Source organism: Anomaloglossus baeobatrachus, chromosome 2, assembly GCF_048569485.1.
Source record: "Anomaloglossus baeobatrachus isolate aAnoBae1 chromosome 2, aAnoBae1.hap1, whole genome shotgun sequence".
In the NCBI taxonomy this organism is placed as follows: Eukaryota; Metazoa; Chordata; class Amphibia; order Anura; family Aromobatidae; genus Anomaloglossus; species Anomaloglossus baeobatrachus.
This window is the reverse complement of record NC_134354.1, coordinates 347,268,227-347,291,233: the sequence shown is the minus strand read 5'-3', so window position 1 is coordinate 347,291,233 and position 23,007 is coordinate 347,268,227. Positions and strand designations below refer to the sequence as shown.

The 23,007-nt window shown below is 47.5% G+C and overlaps 2 protein-coding genes across 4 annotated transcripts in view; one reads left to right on the top strand and one right to left on the bottom strand.

The window, feature by feature from the left end:
• PHPT1 (phosphohistidine phosphatase 1) overlaps positions 1–11,892 on the bottom strand; it is a 37,291-nt gene extending 25,399 nt beyond the window's left edge. Inside the window, exon 1 of the mRNA XM_075335977.1 lies at positions 11,663–11,892. Coding sequence (XP_075192092.1) covers positions 11,663–11,807 — 145 coding nt within the window. The 5' untranslated portion in view covers positions 11,808–11,892. The remainder of the gene's footprint in view (positions 1–11,662) is intronic.
• The window catches only part of FIRRM (FIGNL1 interacting regulator of recombination and mitosis), a 229,243-nt gene continuing 217,876 nt past the window's right edge, over positions 11,641–23,007 (top strand). Inside the window, exon 1 of one of the 3 annotated variants that reach the window (XM_075335974.1) lies at positions 11,641–12,500. In XM_075335974.1, the coding sequence (XP_075192089.1) occupies positions 12,263–12,500 (238 nt within the window). In that variant the 5' untranslated portion in view covers positions 11,641–12,262. The remainder of the gene's footprint in view (positions 12,501–23,007) is intronic. The other 2 variants (XM_075335975.1, XM_075335976.1) reach the window with 2 other exon arrangements.

Below are 23,007 nucleotides of genomic sequence, written 5' to 3'. Positions count from 1 at the left end.
GGGATCGCTGGTACGTTGCTTAGTGTGACGGTACCTTTAGGCCCGTTTCACACGTTAGTGAAAAACACTGACGTTCTTCACTGACGTGTAAAACACGCACATGTCCCTGTGTTCCGTGATTCACGGCACACGTGGGTTGTCCATGTGCAATCCGTGATCAGTGATTGCATATGGACATTACTCACCTGCCTTCGCTCCTGCTGTCCATGGTACTGAACTCCTCGGCTCTGCAGCGTCCACCCACCGCTCTCAGCACCTACTTCCTGGTCGGCAGTTCTTGCTCTCATGAATATTCATGAGCCAGGCAGGAGCTGCCGAGAGCAGAGGCTGCAGAGAGAATCGCAGGCAAGGTAAGTTGAAAATATTTAATATGTCCGTGATTTTCTGGGACGTGTTTCACGGATCACACATGGATCACACCATAGTGTGGTCCGTGGGTCATCAGTGATGCCAGAAAAAAAACTGACTTGTCTCCGTGCAGAAACACGGCCACGGGTGTACGCTGCACGGAGACACATTAAGTGAAAAATCACTGATGTGTGAGCAGACCCATTGATTATAATGGGTCTGCGTATGTCAGTGATTCTGGTACGTATAAAAAAAAAGCACATACGTACCAGAATCACTGACGTGTGAAGGGGGTCTTAATCCTTAGAAATCGAGCAGAGAAGAAAGCTGAAGTAGCAAAACAGACATTGTGGGATTCTGGTTATTAACCCCTTAGCGACCAATGACATACTGGGCATTGGGCAGTCCACGGCGATCCGCGCACATATCAGCTGATTTCAACAGCTGACATGTGTGCCTGCTAGTTGCGAGTGGAATCGCATTCCACCCGCGACTATTGACCTCTTATATCTTGCTGCCAAAATCTGGCAGAGAGATGTATATGCGCGCAGTCATAACTTTGACTTACCCCTCCCCCATTGGAAGTCACATGCATGATCACGTGACTTCCGGTGGTTGCCATGGTATCACAGGGTTATGTGACGACGCCTGTAGCTAACATGAGTCACTTTCTCTCGGTGCCGGCATTGAGACTTAAGGGGGCTTTACACGGAGCGACATCGCTAGCGATGGCACCCATCCCCGTCGTTTGTGCGTCACGGGCAAATCACTGCCTGTGGCGCACAATCTCGCTTGTCCGTGTGACACGTACAGCCCTCCCTAACAACGTCGCTGTGGGCGGTGAACAACCTCCCCTGAAAGTGGGAGGTTCGTTCGGAGTCACAGAGCGGGCCTCCAATAGAAGCGGAGGGGCGGAGAGCAGCCGCATCTCCATCACTCCCACCTCGGTGCTCGTTGAGGACACAGGTACGCTGAAGTTCGTCGTTCCTGAGGTGTCACACATAGCAATGTGTGCTGCCTAGGGAACGACGAACAACCTGCGTCCTCCAAAACCAACGATTTTTTGAAAATGAACGACGGGTCAACAATGCACAATTTGGTGAGTATTTTCCATCGTTAACGGCTGCTTGTTGGTGTCACACGCAACGACGTTGCTAACGATGCCGGATGTGCGTCACAGAATCCGTGACCCCGGCAATATATCGTTAGATACCCTGTTGCGTGTAACGGGGCCTTAAAGCAGCATATCTGCAGATCTCAGCTGTACCGATTAATGCCAAGATGGAGAGTATAATATAGTGTGTTAAAAAACTATCACCATATATAAATATAATAAATACACCCCAACTATCAATAAATAGCCAATTATATAAATATAGAACCGATACATAGAAAAACAGCCAACAACCGATAAAATAATTATTTCTTTATTAATGACATAATTAAAAACAAAATTTGAGCAAGGAAAATGGTGACAAGAGAAAGCCCATGGCACGGTACAAATTTATAATAAACCAATAAATATTTAAATAGACCATGTAATTTTATAAAAAGGCCACCAGATGGCAGCAAGGGATCAAAACAGGAGGGTACACATAGAAAAATACTGCCATATAATGCCAATACAAATTAATAAATATAAAGTGTATGTGCTATAAGATAAACAGAAAGTGCACAAAGGGTACTAATAAAGTGTTCAGTAATAAAGTGCACTATAGTTAGTAATAATATATACTACGGCAGTAAGTTCCATGTATGTCCACATGCAAGGACACCTGAGCCAGCCACTGGGGTAAAATCCACAGATGCTGAATCAAATAGAATACATAACATGCATAATGCAAGCAAGCAAATGTAAATACATTATCTAAATGGATATACCTGAGGCCATCAGGACCGTGTGTAGGCAGCCTCCAACCCCACACGTGTTTCGGCGTACCTTCGTCAGGGGAATGTATTGAGACAGCTGTTTTGGTCTCCTTTTAAATGGCTGCGAGCCAATCGGCTGTTTAAAACAGCCCCCACCGCAATCATTACAGGGCGCATGCGCGGGAGAAGGGAAGGAGAGCGTCATCCGACCAAAGACGTCATTCAGAGGCGGGGAGGGTGACGCGAGCGGCGGGTACCACGTGATATATCACGCGGCCCAACGCCGATCACGTGACCCAGCCCGTATTGGATAAAGACGCCCCCAGCCATGACGCGCTCCTGCTCAAACCCTGCATGCACACAATCACGGAACATAAAAGGTCTAGGAGAGTGAATGAGCTCAAATAAAAGAAGATAAACTAATAAAAGGAATGTGTATACTCTGGAGCAAATACAATAAAATCACTATGATACATGCAAATATGTATAATGAATTAATAATTAAATGTCACACACATTATACGTGCCAATAAATAAATATACTATATTAAGTGCTATAAATCATCCATAAAATGTGCATATATACATGTGATAAAAATTTTTTTTTCAAAAATAGTGAACCATATAGTGTGTATAAAAATATATATACATGCTACACCACAAATATAAAAAATGAGTATAAAAAAATTATAAAATATATATATATATATATATATATATATATATATATATATATATATATATATATATATATATATATATATATATATATATGTGATCGGTGTGAAGAAAAAAAACAAATTATGTGTGAAAAATTCAATTCATGTAAACATAAATCCTAGTACATACAATACATTAATACGTAAAAGCATGCATATAGAAAAATCTCTCAATAACTCCAAAAGCCTTCTTGTATAAAGAGATAAAAGTCCATTATGCTCCAAGGTAGAAGAATCCAATATTCATATTAAACCTTTTTCGTTGTCACCAGGACCTAAATGGGGCTGCAAACCTCGCGGTAAGTGTGTGGCGTGCCCTAATGTGGAAACTGCCACGGATTTCACCGACTCCTCTGGCAATAAGAGATATAAAATCACCCACAACATTACCTGCACGACTAGAGCCGTAACTTACTATGCCACATGCCCATGTCCACTTATTTATGTAGGCCTAACAACTAGGGAGCATAAACTAAGGATACGGGAACATGTCCGTGACATTAATGCAGCTAATACAGCTTCGGACACCAGTACATTAAAAACAATACCTCGACACTTTCTGGAACATCACCAAGGAAATTCTTCGCTACTTAAAGTGAGGGGCATATACCATATTATCACAGGGATATGAGGTGGCAATGTTATGAGGAGACTTGCCCAACAAGAATGTCGGTGGATATGGTTACTGGATACTATACACCCTAGGGGCCTTAATGAGACAATCAGTTTTGGACCATTTTTGCATTCTAACCAATAGGATGTCTTGTTTCTTGATATCCCTATTATACATCATTCTGCGGCAATAGATTTTATCCTGATCACTATTTCTTAATATTTTTAATATTGTCTTTTTATCATGTTATTAATATTTTTCTCCTTATTAAAATATGTATTGTAGAATAACTTGGTATGGTGTATGTGTATTTAATTTTTTCTAATATTTATTTTTGTTTATTATAGTTCATTATATTATTGATGGACCCCACTTTTCCCTCTGTTTATGAATATCATGAATATTGGATTCTTCTATCTTGGAGCATAATGGACTTTTATCTCTTTATACAAGAAGGCTTTTGGAGTTATTGAGAGATTTTTCTATATGCATGCTTTTACGTATTAATGTATTGTATGTACTAGAATTTATGTTTACATGAATTGAATTTTTCACACAGAATAATTTGTTTGTTTTTTCTTCACACCGATCACATATATATAATTTACTAGAAGGTGGCCCGATTCTACGCATCGGGTATTCTAGAATTTACGTATTGTGTAGTTCATGTATGATTTTTGTTTATATATATATATATATATATATATATATATATATATATATATATATATATATATATATGTTGTTGTGTGTAGTTACTGTTTGTGTAGGGCGCTGTACATGTTCTGGGTGTTGTCTGGGTGTGGCGGGGGGTGAGAGCGGTGTTGTTTGTGTGTTGCGTTGTTTGTGGAGCGCTGTGTGTCTGTTGCGTTGTGTGTGTGTGTTGCGCGGTTTGTGTGTGTGTGCTGTGTTTTGGGGGGAGGTATGTTTTGTGCAATGTGTGTGTTGTGCGGTATGTGCGTATATTTGTGTGTGCAGCGTTGTCTGTGTGTGGGTGTCTGTGTAGGGCAGTTGTTTGTGGTTCCCAGTGTGTGTGTGTGTGTGGTGTGTTGTGCAGTGCGCGCGCGTGTGTGTGTGTGTGTGTGTTGGGGGGAGGTGTGCACTCCCCATCGTGCTCCATCCCCTATGCTGCGCACCCCCCATCGTGCTACATCTCCCATCCTGCGCACTCCCAAACGTGCTCCATCCGCCATGCTGCGCACTCCCAAACGTGCTCCATCCGCCATGCTGCGCACTCCCAAACGTGCTCCATCCGCCATGCTGCGCACTCCCCATCGTGCTCCATCCCCCATGCTGCGCACTCCCAAACGTGCTCCATCCGCCACGCTGCGCACTCCCCATCGTGCTCCATATCCCATGCTGCGCACTCCCAAACGTGCTCCATCCGCCATGCTGCGCACTCCCAAACGTGCTCCATCCACCATGCTGCGCACTCCCAAACGTGCTCCATCCGCCATACTCCGCACTCCCCATCGTGCTCCATCCCCCATGCAGCGCACTCCCCATCGTGCTCTATCCCCTATGCTGCGCACCCCCCATCGTGCTCCATCTCCCATGCTGCGCACTCCCAAACGTGCTCCATCCGCCATGCTGCGCACTCCCAAACGTGGTCCATCCGCCATGCTGCGCACTCCCAAACGTGCTCCATCCGCCATACTCCGCACTCCCCATCGTGCTGCATCCCCCATGCTGCGCACTCCCAAACGTGCTCCATCCGCCATGCTGCGCACTCCCAAACGTGCTCCATCCGCCATGCTGCGCACTCCCAAACGTGCTCCATCCGCCATGATGCACACTCCCCATCGTGCTCCATCCCCCATGCTGCGCACTCCCCATCGTGCTCCATCTCCCATGCTGCGCACTCCCCATCGTGCTCCATCCCCCATGCTGCGCACTCCCAAACGTGCTCCATCCGCCATGCTGCGCACTCCCCATCGTGCTCCATCTCCCATGCTGCGCACTCCCAAACGTGCTCCATCCGCCATGCTGCGCACTCCCAAACGTGCTCCATCCAAACGTGCTCCATCCACCATGCTGCGCACTCCCAAACGTGCTCCATCCGCCATGCTGCGCACTCCCAAACGTGCTCCATCCGCCATGCTGCGCACTCCCAAACGTGCTCCATCCGCCATGCTGCGCCAGCATCAGCCTCTCTACCCGCAGCATCAGCCTCTCTGCCCGCAGCATCAGCCTCTCTCCTCCCAGCATCAGCCTCTCTGTCCCCAGCATCAGCCTCTCTGTCCCCAGCATCAGCCTCTCTGTCCCCAGCATCAGCCTCTCTGTCCCCAGCATCAGCCTCTCTCATCCCAGCATCAGCCTCTCTGTCCCCAGCATCAGCCTCTCTGTCCCCAGCATCAGCCTCTCTGTCCCCAGCATCAGCCTCTGTCCCCAGCATCAGCCTCTCTACCCGCAGCATCAGCCTCTCTACCCGCAGCATCAGCCTCTCTGTCCCCAGCATCAGCCTCTCTGTCCCCAGCATCAGCCTCTCTGTCCCCAGCATCAGCCTCTCTGTCCCCAGCATCAGCCTCTCTGTCCCCAGCATCAGCCTCTCTGTCCCCAGCATCAGCCTCTCTGTCCCCAGCATCAGCCTCTCTGTCCCCAGCATCAGCCTCTCTCATCCCAGCATCAGCCTCTCTCTGTCCCCAGCATCAGCCTCTCTGTCCCCAGCATCAGCCTCTCTGTCCCCAGCATCAGCCTCTCTGTCCCCAGCATCAGCCTCTCTGTCCCCAGCATCAGCCTCTCTGTCCCCAGCATCAGCCTCTCCATCCCAGCCTTCCCCAGGATCAGCCTCTCTCCTCCCAGCCTCCTCCAGCACGCCATGCTCCTCTGCCGACACTCACACACCCGATCGCATACACTCACACACACCCGATCGCATACACTCACGCACACACACATTGACGATATTGCACATACGCGCTCATACTCACAACATCCGGAGATACCACATGCTTCTGGCCATGTGATCCTCCGACAGGTACTGGAAGGTCACAACAGCACAGTATCCAGGCCGAGAAGCAAGCGATATCGCCGGATGCTGTGAGTGTGTGGATGCGATGTGATGTATGTGTGAGAGTGAGTGTGAGCCGGTGTACACTGGTAACTATGATACACATCGGGTAACCAAGGGACCTTAGTTACCCGATGTGTATAATGGTTAACAGCGTTCACGGGCTCCGTGAAGATCCCAGCATCGCAAGGTTATGTCTGGCGCTGCTGGGATCGTGACGGAGCCGGTGTAGAAGCAAGCGATATCCCAGGATGTTGTGAGTGTGTGGATGTGATGTGTGAGGTGTGTGTGAGAGTGAGTGTGATCTGATGTGTGTGTGTACTCACCTGGGAGTCGGAGCTACGTGTCAGTTGGGCAAGAGCGAGCGTGCATTGCGTGAGGGGGGCGGGGCCTGCAGAGAGCCGGGTCGAGAGGCCAATCCGTGTGGGGGGGCGGGGCCATGGCGAGCCCAGCGGCCAATCAGCTTTGTGTCACCGTAAGGACACAATTTTGGAGCATGACAGACAGACAGACAGACAGAATAAGGCAATTATATATATATAGATATATTTTTTATAATATTTTTATACTCATTTTTTTAATATTTTTGGTGTAGCATGTATATATATTTTTATACACACTATATGGTTCACTATTTTTCCCAAATTATCACATGTATATATTATTCACATTTTATGGATGATTTATAGCACTTAATATAGTATATTTATTGGCACGTATAATGTGTGTGACATTTAATTATTAATTCATTATAAATATTTGCATGTATCATAGTGATTTTATTGTATTTGCTCCAGAGTCTACACATTCCTTTTATTAGTTTATCTTCTTTTATTTGAGCTCATTCACTCTCCTAGACCTTTTATGTTCCGTGATTGTGCGCATGCGGGGTTGGAGCAGGAGCGCGTCATGGCTGGGGGCGTCTTTATCCGATACGGACTGGGTCACATGATCGGCGTTGGGCCGCGTGATATATCACGTGGTACCCACCGCTCACATCACCCTCCCCGCCTCTGGATAACGTCTTTGGTCGGATGACGCTCTCCTTCCCTTCTCCCGCGCATGCGCCCTGTAATGATTGCGGTGGGGGCTGTTTTTACATAGCCGATTGGCTCGAAGCCATTTAAAAGGAGACCATATCAGCTGTCTCAATGCATTCCCCTGACGAAGGTATGCCGAAACACGTGTAGGGTTGGAGGCTGCCTACACACGGTCCTGATGGCCTCAGGTATATCCATTTAGATAATGTATTTACATTTGCTTGATTGCATTATGCATGTTATGTATTCTATTTGATTCAGCATCTGTGGATTTTACCCCAGTGCCTGGCTCAGGTGTCCTTGCATGTGGCCATACATGGAACTTACTGCCGTAGTATATATATTATTACTAACTATAGTGTACTTTATTACTGAACACTTTATTAGTACCCTTTGTGCACTTTCTGTTTATCTTATAGCACATACACTTTATATTTATTAATTTGTATTGGCATTATATGGCAGTATTTTTCTATGTGTACCCTCCTGTTTTGATCCCTTGCTGCCATCTGGTGGCCTTTTTATAAAATTACATGGTCTATTTAAATATTTATTGGTTTATTATAAATTTGTACCGTGCCATGGGCTTTCTCTTGTCACCATTTTCCTTGCTCAAATTTTGTTTTTAATTATGTCATTAATAAAGAAATAATTATTTTATTGGTTGTTGGCTGTTTTTCTATATATCGGTTCTAGATCTCAGCTGTGTAGCTGTGATCTGAAGATATGACAGAGGGATCAGACTGTTGATTGTTATAGTCCCCTAAGGGACCTAGTAAAATAAAAAAAAATTAAAAAAAAAAGTCTTAATAAATAAAAAAACCCTAAAAGTTCAAATCACCCCCCTTTCGCCATATTTAATACACATATTTGGTATTGCCGCGTTCAGAGACGCCCGATCTATCAAAATATAAAATCAATTAATCTGGCAAAAAAAATTCCAAACGCCAAAATTACGTTTTTTGGTTGCTGCAAATTTTGCGCAAAATGCGATAACAGGCGATCAAAATGTACCGTTAAAACGTCAGCTTAAGACGAAAAAAATAAGCCGTCACTGAACCATAGATCCTGAAAAATGAGAACATTACGGGTTTTGGAAAATAGCGCAAAACGTTCGCCACTTTTTTGGACAAACATGTGAATTTTATTTAACCCCTTAGATACAAGTAAACTTATTCATGTTTGGTGTCTACGAACTCGCACCGGCCGATCAGCTGATCGCACTCAAAAGCCGGCCGATCAGCTGATCGTTCGGCCGCCGAGAGAGAAACATAAGAGCTGAGCATGCGCAGTGAAATGAAAAGTATTCCGCCGCTCAAAAAACGCTATATGCTGCGTTTCTGCCACCCGACGGTCAGTCGTTCCACGACTGATCCGTCACGCGGCGGATGCAACGCAGACACATTAGGCTAGGTCCACATTTCCGTTGTTTATGATTAGTCACAATCCGCCGCTCTGATAAACAACGCAATCCGTTTGGCGGATTCCGTTGTTCCCATAGACTTGTATGAGCAGCGGATTGTGACTGATATCAGTCGGGCGGCGGATGCAACGCAGCGTTAAGTCGTGGAACGACTGACTGTCGGGCGGCAGGAACGCAGAATGTAGTGTTTTTTGAGCAGTGAAATCCTTTTGATTCCGCTGCGCATGCTCTCTCTCGGTGGCCAAACGATCAGCTGATCGCCCAGCGGCTGGCTATTGTGAGCGACCAGCTGATCGCCCGGCGGCCGCCTTCTGTGAGCGATCAGCTGATCGCCCGGCGGCCGCCTTCTGTGAGCGATCAGCTGATCGCCCGGCGGCCGCCTTCTGTGAGCGATCAGCTGATCGCTCTCTTTCACGTTTTACAACGGAGTCAGACAATGAATTCTATTCTTGTCATCCGTTATACAACGCATCAGTCACAAACTTCAAGCAATGCATGTGACTGATGCAAAACAATGGAAATGTGAACCTAGCCTTAGTCGCAATCCGTCGTCAATACAAGTCTATGGGAAACAGCACAGGCTGTTAACAGATTGTGCTGTTTTCCAAAGCGGCGGATTACGACTAAGGGTACTTTCACACTTGCGTTAATTACCTTCAGTCACAATCCGCCCTTTTGGAAAACAGTGGAATCCATTAACGTATTCCGCTGTTTCCCATAGACTTGTATGGATGACGGATTGTGCCAAAAGAACCGGTGTTGCTTCCGCTAGCCAACGCTGCGTTGCTTCCGCCGGGCGGAAGGAACGCAGCATGTAACGTTTTTTGAGCAGCGAAATCCTTTATTTTTTCACTGCGCCTGCTCATTCTTTTTTTTTTTTTTTTTAAATCACAGAAACTTTATTTTGTCTCTCGGTGGCCGAACGATCAGCTTTTGAGAGCAATCAGCCGAGCGCCCGGCAGCCGGCTTTTCAGATCGATCAGCCGATCGCCCGGCTTTTCAGAGCTGTCAGCCGATCGCCCGGCGGCCGGCTTTTCAGAGCTATCAGCTGATCGCCCGGCGGCCGGCTTTTCAGAGCTATCAGCCGATCGCCCGGCGGCCGGCTTTTCAGAGCTATCAGCCGATCGCCTGGCGGCCGGCTTTTGAGAGCGCTCAGCTGATTGCCCAGCAGCCAGGTGATCAGCTGATCGTTCACAATAGTCTGCCGCCGGTAAAACTGTAAAAAAAAAAATCTTTCCGTTGTTTTGTACGATCCATTGCATCCGTTGTGCCACTATATGCAACGTATCCGTTGCATCCGTCACACAACGCAATGCAACGGATGCCGTTCAACGCAAGTGTGAAACTAGCCTTACATTTCTTTGTTGCTGTGAAAAAACGCAATTTGCAGGATTCCGTCAAGAGGCATAATGAATGTGTATGGTGCAGGATTTTGTAATCATGCATCACACGAAGGATTCCAGTGCAGGATTCCGTCACGTTCTACTGAGCATGCTCAGCATAACGTTCTCTCTCTGCCTTTATTGTCAAACTATTAGGCTATGTGCGCACGTTGCGTAAATACATGCAGTTACGCTGCGCTTTGTAGCGCAGCGTAACTTCATGCGTCCTGCCTCCCCTGCACAGTCTATGGAGATTGTGCAGGGGCCGTGCGCACGTGGCGTTTTAGAGCGCAGCGCTTCGGCTACTGCCGAAGCGCTGCGTTCAAAGAAGTGACATGTCACTTCTTCCGTGCGCTTTGCCGGCAGCTCCTGCTCTGTCTATGGCAGGAGCTGCAGGCAGAGCGCATGGAATCGGCTTCACTACGGACATTTCTGCAGCGATTTAAAGCGCACATGTGCTCTTCAGATCGCTGCAGAAATTTCTGCAGTGAACTGTACGCAACGTGCGCACATAGCCTTAAGGCTGCTTTCACACTACATTTTTTTTTTTTTTTAACATGCATCCAGAACGTTTTTTTTTTAACGCAAAAACAGATCCAGTGCAAATGCGTTTTCATTTCAATGCATTTGCAATGGACTCGCGTTAACATGCGTTCACCTGTGTTTGCGTGCGTTATAGTGAGGATCCAGCGAGTTGCAGTTTAACATTTATCAAAAACGCTACTTGTAGCATTTTTGAGCTGCGTCCAAATACTGCAAATTGCTGGATCTATACTGCATGCAAACGCATGTGAACGCTGGCATGCTCATAGACAGGATCCTGCTTGCTCTACTGAGCATGCCCAGAAACCAGCCTCGGGTGATCAGTCCCTCTCTGCGGACACTTGTAACCAAGATAAATATCAGGTAACCAAGCAAAGCGCTTCTCTTAGTTACCCGATGTTTACCTTGGTTACGAGACTCCAATGCCCGCCCATAAACTTAAAGTGACAGGATCCTGCAAAATAACATGCGTTTTTTTTGCCGTAAAAGCAGGATCCGCTTTTACAGCACAAAACGTTCATGAAGCATGTTAAAAAACGTAGTGTGAAAACAGCCTTTACTATTCAACGCATTGTGACTGATGCAAATACGGTTTGTCCAGGAAAAGCAGTGAAGCTGGTGGTGCGCGCCATCAGCGGCCTGCAGGGGGCGCTGCTCAGAAATGGCACAGGACAGGGACAGCAGCCGGACAACCGCTCTACACGGCGCCACTTACTGTGGAACTCCGCGCTGCTGGTGCCGCGCACGATGTCCCGGTACCGGCCCGGCTCCAATGGCTCCGCGCTCAGCCTCACCAGGATGTACTTGTACAGCCCGTCAGGGTCTATGAGAACTTCGGCCACAGAGTCCAGGGCAGACATAGCGGGGCCGGCAACGGATCACCCCGCGGGAGAGGCGGGGCCTGCGGTCACGTGGAGGAGCTATTCCTGGAGTATCACCATATAAAGAGGCGGGGCCTGCGGTCACGTGGAGGAGCTATTCCTGGAGTATCACCATATAAAGAGGCGGGGCCTGCGGTCACGTGGAGGAGCTATTCCTGGAGTGTCACCATATAAAGAGGCGGGGCCTGCGGTCACGTGGAGGAGCTATTCCTGGAGTATCACCATATAAAGAGGCGGGGCCTGCGGTCACGTGGAGGAGCTATTCCTGGAGTATCACCATATAAAGAGGCGGGGCCTGCGGTCACGTGGAGGAGCTATTAATAACGTTTATTGTCCTATTAAGATACCGGAGAGAAGAAAGCCGCGCTGGCGGCTGGAGTGCGGCTTTTGTGCCCTCCCGGCCTCTGGGCACACATAGCCGTGACGTCATCACTATGCGCCCTGCGGTTGCATTTTGCGCCACTATGCGGATAGCACTTCTCGCGATATTTTCGCTGGACTTGCTGTACTTTGGATTGCCGCGTTTATTATGGGTATTTGAAACCCTGCGCAGCAGTCATGTCGCAGGCGGATCTGGAGGAGATGGGCGGCTGGAGTCCGGAGACGTGTCAGAGAGAGCTGCCGGCCGCGCTGCCGCAGCTGTACATATCCTGCCCTGCTGGTACCCGGGAGGTAGTTCTTCCTGTCACTGCTGTGCCCACAGGCTCACGAACATTTGTTTATGCCAGTGTGGCCCGGCGGCGGTCCATTACTGAGGCCCCGGTGTGACAGTCTCTGCAGGGGGTCAGTCGCTGTTAATTTTCTTTCTGCAGATTTAGACTAGGTTCACATTTCCGTTGTTTTAAATCCATCAGGTCCGTCAGCGCCGGATCCCTCGTTTTTTAGATGGCAACTGACACAACGGATGTGTTTTTCACAGGATTCGGTTCACAGGAATCCTGTGAAAAACGGATCCGTTGCGTCTGTTGCATCCGCTGTGCGTTCGTTTTTTGACTGATCCGTCATGATCCGTTTGTGTTTAGAACAGCCCAGTGGGTGTGCCAAACATGCTGGGCATGCTCAGTAGAACATGACTGAATCCAGCACCATAGACATCCATTACAAGCTTGACTGATTGCGACGGATTCCTGCACGGTGCGTTAATTTTGACGGCCCAAAAAAACGTTACATTCTGCGTTGTTCCTGCCCGTCGGTCAGTCCAAAGATGACTGACTGCGGTGCAGCGGATGCAACGAAAGGTCATCAGTCGCAATCCGCCACTCATACAAGTCTATGGAAAACAACAGAATCCGCCAAACGGATTCCGTTGTTTACCAGAGCCGCAGATTGTGACTGATGCAAATTGACGGAAATGTGAACCTAGCCTTAAAGGGAACCTGTCAGGTGCAATATGCACCCCGGACCATGAGCAGTTCTGGGTGCATATTGCTAATCCCTGCCTAACCGTCCCTGTATACACTAGCATAGATAAAGAGATCTTTAGAAAAAGGATTTCTAAAGATCTTTTACCGTATGCTAATGTGCGAGGGCAGTCGTCTCCTGGGTGTTAGTTCCCTTGGCTAGTTGGCCCCCTTAGACCCCTGTGGGCATACTAACATGCTAATGAATGCGTAGAGTCAGAGGGTTGGTTGTGCTCCCCTCTGCTGGTTTTCGTCTCTGCACATAATCAGAAGTCCCTGGACTTACGGCCATGCGCACTATGAAGTAGTGATGGGCAGTCCGGCTCTTTGGTGATTAAGTTCCCATGGTTCCACTCACCAAAAAGAGCCGGCTCTTTGGTCCGTTCTTGGCTCCCTATTAAATATGTGTTCACTGCAGGTGAACAGATATTTAAGATTATATTAATGTGGGTTGGAACCCCACCCACTTACAACTGACCAATTAAATTGTTGCGTGGGCGGGCTTTTGTTCAGGTGGGTGGGGTTTTGCCGACCAAACACCTATATTTTATGCCCAGTGACAGCCGTGTAGAGAATTTAGTGGCCCCCACTGGGGATCCGGCTCCTGTCAGTCACAGCAGAGAGCCGAATTTTTGTGTCGGGTCGTTCGCGACAAGCACATCACTAGTATGAAGCCAGGTGTACACACCTAAGCTTCAAGCCGGTGTAGTGCGGATGACCGGGTGTCCGGGGACTTCTGATCATGTGTACGGAGATGAAAACCAGTGATGGCAGCAGAGCGGTGAGAGCGACCATGCCTCTGACTCTACGCATTCATTAACATGTTAGTACGGCCACGGCGCTTTGGATTCAGGGAAAACACACTGCTTCCACAATGCTACCAACACTGATTGTGGGCACCCACCTTAATGAGAAAAATCTGCTGCACAAATGCACCGAAAGCGTGGCTGCTGTTTTCTCTGCCCAGAGAGGCTGAAATTTCTGCACCAAATACTTAACTTCAGCACATAGCCTTACAGTGCCTGGGACGGTTATGCATGCAGTGTACCCAGCATCCTGCCCATTACACTGCAGATGTTCCGTTTCCCCTATTAACCTGCTGGCGAACCTCCCCGCCCCCCCTTACCCTGTTGGTCGTCCCATCCCCCATTACCCTGGTGGGCTCCAGCCACCCCCTTACCCAGCCGGCGTCCTACCCCACCTGCCCTTGACCCCCATTATTCTGCCTGCGTCCCGACCTCCCTTACTATGCTAGTGTCCTGCCCCCATGTTACTCATATCCTGTTGGTCACCCCCCGTTACCCTACCAGCCTCCTACAGTGAAATCCACACTGATTATAAGCAAACAACCGACTGACATACTGTAGATTTGTACGGAAGGTTGATAGAAATTTTCCGCAACGTGTAAATGAGATTTGTTGGAATCTTGTTTCTGTATTATTTTCCTCTACTGATCCGCTTTTATAGATGTCATTATATTCTAACTTTGATGATGAAGTGACTGAAAATATCCGGCATGAAGTATAATTTGTTATGATGCTTTTTAACTAAAGCAAAAAATACCAGACTAAAAAGAAAATTACTGATAGTTCTAAGGTTTTTTTTTTTTCTATACCGTGTTTTTCCAGAAATACCTCTTCCAAAAATAAGCCCTAGCAGGGATTTTCAGCAATTTCGGAGCAAGGCTTAAATATAAGCACTACACTGCAAATAAGCCCTAGTCGCGGTTCAATAATGAAGTGTCCATGCAGCTAAAAAAGATACAGATACTTAAAGGACACTTCCTTATACACAGCGGACACCCCACAATCATACTCACCGGACACCGAGCAGAGGCCCTGCAGTGGATCACACACATCAGATCGCACACATCAGATCGCTCACCCCCACACATCAGGCCGCACACCCCCACACATCAGATCGCACACCCGCACACATCAGGCCGCACACCCCCACACATCAGGCCGCACACCCCCACACATCAGGCCGCACACCCCCATACATCAGATCGCACACATCAGATCGCACAACCGCATACATCAGATCGCACACTTCAGATCGCTCACCCCCACACATCAGATCGCACACATCAGATCGCACAACCGCATACATCAGATCGCACACTTCAGATCGCTCACCCCCACACATTAGATCGCACACATCGGATCGCACACCCCCACACATCAGATCACACATATCAGATCGCACACATCAACTCTCACACACAATCATCGGATCACACACACATCCGATATCACACACACATACACACACATCCGATCTCACACATACAATCATCGGATCACACACATCCAGCGATATCTATTTCTTCTCGCCTGCAGAATCCCGAGAGGCTGTGCAATGGAGCACAAGCACCTGCCGCAATGCTTGCTTACAGGACCTGCGGACACGTGACTTCCTCCCATCATTCCCTGCGGCGGAGGGAATCTGTAACGCTGGAAGTGATGAATGAGTCTGTGATTTGCTGTGTGTAAGGCCCCCTTCACACGTCCGTGACACACGTGCGTGTTTGGTCCGTTTCCGTATATGCCGGAGACACGGCCAAACGTGCACCAATGTTAATCTATGATTGTGGTCACACGTCCGTTATTTCATTATGTCCGTGTGTGCGTGTCCGTGATCCGTATGTGTGTGCGTTTTGCACGGATGCATGTCCGTTATCTGCACGGAGCACGCACACGTGGACACAATGAAAGTCTATGGGTATGTGCACACACGTTAGTAAACACGTATGCATCTACCTATAGTCCGTGTCCGTTTGGTGTTTTTATTTCTAGTGATGTCGGCTATTCTTTCTATTTCTGTGTATGTCGGTCAATCTCCCTGAGTCCGTCGGTCGGTCTCTCTGTCGGTCTCTCTGTCTGTCTGTCCCTCTCTCACAGTCTGTCGGTCAGTTTCCCCCCCTCTCTCATACTTACCGTTCCCCGATCTCCGGCGCAGCGCTGCACGGCATTCACACTGCTGCGGCGGCTTTTACTATTTTGAAAAAGCCGGCCGCTCATTAAACAATCTCCTATTCCCTGCTTTCCCCGCCCACCGGCGCCTATGATTGGTTGCAGTGAGACACGCCCCCACGCTGAGTGACAGGTGTCACACTGCACCCAATCACAGCAGCCGGTGGGCGTGTCTATACTGTGCAGTAAAATAAATAAATAAATAATTAAAAAAAAAACGGCGTGCGGTCCCCCCCAATTTTAATGCCAGCCAGATAAAGCCATACGGCTGAAGGCTGGTATTCTCAGGATGGGGAGCTCCACGTTATGGGGAGCCCCCCACCCTAACAATATCAGTCAGCAGCCGCCCAGAATTGCCGCATACATTATATGCGACAGTTCTGGGGCTGTACCCGGCTCTTCCCGATTTGCCCTGGTGCGTTGGCAAATCGGGGTAATAAGGAGTTATTGGCAGCCCATAGCTGCCAATAAGTCCTAGATTAATCATGTCAGGCGTCTATGAGACACCCTCCATGATTAATCTGTAAATTACAGTAAATAAACACACACACCAGAAAAAAATCCTTTATTAGAAATAAAAACACACACATATACCCTGGTTCACCAGTTTAATCAGCCCGAAAAAGCCCTCCATGTCCGGCGTACTCCAGGATGCTCCAGCGTCGCATCCAGCGCTGCTGCATGGAGGTGACAGGAGCTGCAGAAGACACCGCCGCTCCGGTCACCTCCACGCAGCTAATGAAGACAGCCGGCGATCAGCTGAGCTGTCACTGAGGTTACCCGCTGTCACTGCTGGATCCAGCGGTGGATCCAGCGGTGGCCGCGGGTAACCTCAGTGACAGCTCAGCTGATCGCGCTACTCACCTCAGTTGCTGCGTGGAGGTGATAGGAGCGGCGGTGAGTAGCGCGATCAGCTGAGCTGTCACTGAGGTTACCCGCGGCCACCGCTGGATCCACCGCTGGATCCAGCAGTGACAGCGGGTAACCTCAGTGACAGCTCAGCTGATCGCCGGCTGTCTTCATTAGCTGCGTGGAGGTGACCGGAGCGGCGGTGTCTTCTGCAGCTCCTGTCACCTCCATGCAGCAGCGCTGGATGCGACGCTGGAGGACTGTGGAGTACGCCGGACATGGAGGGCTTTTTGGGGATGATTAAAGTGGTGAACCAGGGTATATGTGTGTGTTTTTTATTTCTAATAAAGGATTTTTTTCTGGTGTGTGTGTGTATGGAGGGTGTCTCATAGACGCCTGACATGATTAATCTAGGACTTATTGGCAGCTATGGGCTGCCAATAACTCCTTATTACCCCGATTTGCCAAAGCACCAGGGCAAATCGGGAAGAGCCGGGTACAGCCCCAGAACTGTCGCATATAATGTATGCGGCAATTCTGGGCGGCTGCTGACTGATATTGTTAGGGTGGGGGGCTCCCCATAACGTTGAGCTCCCCATCCTGAGAATACCAGCCTTCAGCCGTATGGCTTTATCTGGCTGGCATTAAAATTGGGGGGGACCGCACGCCGTTTTTTTTTAATTATTTATTTATTTATTTTACTGCACAGTATAGACACGCCCACCGGCTGCTGTGATTGGGTGCAGTGTGACACCTGTCACTCAGCGTGGGGGCGTGTCTCACTGCAACCAATCATAGGCGCCGGTGGGCGGGGAAAGCAGGGAATAGGAGATTGTTTAATGAGCGGCCGGCTTTTTCAAAATAGTAAAAGCCGCCGCAGCAGTGTGAATGCCGTGCAGCGCCGGGGATCGAGGAACGGTGAGTATGAGAGAGGGGGGGAAACTTCAGTCACTCGGGGGATTAGCGGTCACCGGTGAATCCTTCACAGGTGACCGCTAATCAGTACTCGACACAGACAGAGCCGCGGTATGAGGATGAAGTCGGGTGAAGTTCACCCGAGTTCATTCTCATCGCGCAACTCTGTCTGCTGTCAGCCGACATTTATAAACGACATTGTGCATCACACACACGGACATTCCACACGGACATTCCACGTACACATACACGTTAATTCCACACGCACACACGGACGTTCTGCACACAAACACGGCTAGCATACGCAATTCACACAGGTGCCACACGGACCATAAAAACGGACACAAAAACGGGACACGGACCCGAATAACGGCCCGTAACACACGTGCGTGTTTTTCACGGACGTGTGAAGGGGGCCTAAGGCCGCTATCAGACGTCCATGTTTAATCAGGTACCAGTCACACGCATGGTTCTGGTCACGCGTGTGACAGGTACTGGAGAAAACATGGGTCTGTGAAATAAAGATTTTTTTACCTGCTTTCTTCGGCTCTGCTGCCTCCCGCTCAAGACCGCTCATGACTGGGTACAGCACCGCCGAGGATAGCACCACGGGGAGAGATGAGTATTCTGCAAGCACAGTGACATCCAGGAGGTCATCGGAGTTCCCAATGAACTCTCATGACATCCTGATGACACCCGCGCTACAGCTTCACGGGCTCATCAGAGTTAATTGGGAACTGTGATGAGTCCCCGCGATGTTCCGGCTTCCAGGTTCACACACACACACACACACACACACACACACACACACACACACACACTCACTCTGCTGTATACTCACCCAGCGATGCGGTCCCCGGCGCTGTCCCCGCTTCCAGCTCCACAGGGCACTGAAAGTTCAGTGAGTATTAATAAGACCCGTGTTTTCTCTGGTACGTGTCACACTGATGTCACATGGATCACATCAGTGTGCGATCCGTGTGACACCCGTGCTGCCGGAGAAAACATGGACATGCCTGCGTGTGTGCATGCGGGGTCATGAGAGGTCACACGGTCCGTGTGAAAACACGGCGGTGTGAGTAACAGCAAATAACATGGGTACATGTGGCATCCGTGTTAAAAACGGATGTCCCACGTATATGAAACACGGATGTCTGAAAGCAGCCTGAGAGTGTCGTCCAGAAGAAGGGGAAGACTGTGTGCAGCGTAGCTGCTGGGAGCGCCCACCGGAGATCACAGGGAGAACCTGAGAGCCACACAAACGTCCGGAGCACCTCCTCCTCCATGCTTCACGGTGTTAACCAGGCATGTAGAGTCTATCCGTTCACCTTTTCTGCGTCGCACAGAGACACGGTGGTTAGATCCAAAGATCTCAAATTTGGACTCATCAGACCAAAGCACAGATTTCCACTGGTCTAATGTCCATTCCTTGTGTTCTTTAGCCCAAACAAGTCTCTTCTTGTTGCCTTTCCTTAGCAGTGGTTTCCTAGCAGCTATTTTACCATGAAGGCCTGCTGCAGAAAGTCTCCTCTTAACAGTTGTTCTAGAGATTTATCTGCTGCTAGAACTTTGTGTGGCATTGACCAGGTCTCTAATCTGAGCTGCTGTTAACCTGCGATTTCTGAAGCTGGTAACTCGGATAAACTTATCCTACGCAGCAGAGGTGACTCTTGGTCTTCCTTTCCTGAGGCGGTCCTCATGTGAGCCAGTTTCTTTGTAGCGTTTGATGGTGTTTGCCACTGCACTTGGGGACACTTTCAAAGATTCCCCAATTTTTTTCGGGCTGACTAACCTTCATTTCTTAAAGTAATGATGGCCACTCGTTTTTCTTTACTTAGCCGCTTTTTTTCTTGCCATAATACAAATTCTAACAGTCTATTCAGTAGGACTATCAGTTGTGTATCTACCAGACGTCTGCACAACACAACTGATGGTCCCAACGACATTTATAAGGCAAGAAATCCCACTTATTAAACTTGACGGCACACCTGTGAAGTGAAAACCATTTCCAGTGACTACCTCTTGAAGCTCCTCAAGAGAATGCCAAGAGTGTGCAAAGCAGTAATCAAAGTAAAAGGTGGCTACTTTGAAGAACCTAGAGTATAGGACATATTTTCAGTTGTTTCACACTTTTTTGTTAAGTATTTCATAGTTTTGATGCCTTCAATGTGAATCTACAATTCTCAGAGTCATGAAAATAAAGAAAACTCTTTGAATGTGTTCAAACTTTTGGTCTGTACTGTATGTGTGTATATATGTCTGTGCGTATAATATATATATGTGTGTGTGTGTAATATATATATATATATATATATATATATATAATATACATATACGCGTGTGTATGTATATGTGTATATATATATATATATATATATATATATATATATATATATATATATATATATATATATATATTTCTAATATATAAAGCTGAGTGTATGTGTGTGTGTATATGCATGTCCGCTAAAGGAATCCGCTCCCTCGCATTTACAATCACGAAATTTTGCATAGACGCCCCATGTGACTTAGGGAACGTCATAGACTATGTTTTGACAGGAAAATTTAACCCTGCGCTCTAGAGTTACGCTCTAAAAAACATGTCTCCATTTAACTGAATGGAGGTGGGAGCTAGAGGCTATTGGCTATTGTCAGTGGTTGCTATAGGAACAAAATAAACTGTTAGTATAAGAAGCTTATGTGATGTGTGAGTTAATATGATGTTGGTGGGGAGACGGATAGAGAGACAGAGAGACAGCCCGGGAAAAGAGACAGCCTGGGAAAGAGACAAAGACAGACATGGAGAAAGAGACAGACAGACAGACAGACAGAAACTCGGAGAGACAGTTACTATCCTGGGCACTACAGCTAGTGTATATGTGTGTGTGATATATATATATAATATAACACACACACACACGTGTGTATATACTGTATATGTAACACGTTACATGGAAGCATGTTTAAACGCAAAACGGCCACCGATAAGTTTTTTTTTACCGGAGATTCGGTGTGCCGCTGGACTTTTTTCTATATGGTTCCATATACCTACAGCTATCCTGGTGCATCAGCGAGCACCCAGGACCGATGCCTTACTAAGGGAATACTTCTAATCCACACATATATATATGTGTGTGTAATATATAATTTTTTTTTTTTACCTTTATCGGTTCGCTGACTAACGGTCAACAGTGTGGGTCCCTTTACCATTTATCTTTCGACGTTGCTGCATTAAAGGGAATCTGTCAAGAGTTTTTTGCTACCTTATCTGAGAGCAGCATAACGTAGGCAAAGAAATCCTGAATCCAGGGATGTATCACTTAGATTACTGGTTGCAGCCATTCTGACACGATCAGAATTTTGTAGATTTAACCATGTTAGAGAGTTGAGAGAGCTGTCACTGCCCACACCATTCTCTCTATAGAGATTGTACATTGCCAGTGAGATATCAATCACAGGAAGGGGCATGCCGGACTGCCGTATCCATGATATTGTAGTCCGAGTAATGATAAGTGCTGCTGCTTAAACAATTATAGCAAATGAACAACAGATCATATCTTGAAAAGACAGGCCCTGAATGAATTCTGTGGCTTAACCCTTGCAGCATGCTGTCTTCAGTTAATATAGTAAAAACCTGCTGACAGATTCCCTTTAACTCCCCTTCAATCAAACAGATCTGCTGTTAGATGGCAGAGACTTGAGTAGAATACAGACACCGCTTGTAAAAATAACCTCTTGTGTCCACTGCTTTCCAGGCTAGACATACTGATTGGAGCAGTGATTCAGTAATTTATAAAGAAGCATGGCCACTGCACTCTGTGTAGCTGCTACGTCATGCAAAGTCATATAAGTAATAGCATTGCATTACACTGCCTTGTGTGTATAGAAACAATATACATAGCCCCTGTTAATACAGAATCATGGCGGTATGATGGCTCTGTAGACCCCCAAAAATACAGTATGATGGTCCTGTAGACTCCCCTGTATACACAGTGTGATGGAACTGTAGACCACCATATATACAGTATGATAGCCCTTTTGGGCCCCCGTATATACAGAATGATGGCTCTATAGACCATCATATATACAGTATGATGGCACTGTAGCCCCTGTATATACAGTATGATGCTTATATAGACCTACATATTTACAGTATAATAACCCTGTAGCCCCCGTATATACAGGATAGCTCTATAGACCCCCATATATACAGTATGATGGTCCTGTAGCCCCCGTATATACAGTATGATGGCCCTGTTGCCCCCGTATATACAGTATGATGGCCCTGTTGCCCCGTATATACAGTATGATGGTCCTGTAGCCCCTGTATATACAGTATGATGGCCCTGTTGCCCCGTATATACAGTATGATGGTCCTGTAGCCCCCGTATATAGAGTATGATGGCCCTGTAGACCTATGTATATATCATATGATGGCCCTGTACCCCCTGTATATACAGTATGATGGCCATATAGACCTACGTATTTACAGGATAGTTGTGTAGCTCCAGCATATACAGGATGTCCCTATAGACCATTGTGTATACAGTATGATGGTCCTGTAGCTCCCATATATACAGTATGATGACTATGCAGACCCACAGTATACAGTATGATGGCCCTATAGACCCCTTATATACAGTATGATGGCCCAGTAGAGCCCCCTATATACAGTATGATGGCCCTGTAGCCCTTGTATATACAGTATGATGGCCCTGCAGCCCCCATATGTACAGTATGATTGCCCTATAGACCTACACATATACACTAATGGTCCTGTAGCCCGCATATATACAGTATGATGGCACTGTAGAATCCTCGTATATTCAGAATAATGTTCCTGTATATACAGTATGATGGCTCTGTAGCCCCTGTATATACAATATGATGGCCCTGTAGCCCCGTATGTACAGTATGATGGACCTATAGACCTACATATATACAGTAATGGTCCTGTAACCCGCATATATACAGTATGATGGCCCTTTAGCCCCCATATTTACAGTATGGTGGCGCCATAGTCAGCCATGCAGGACTTGC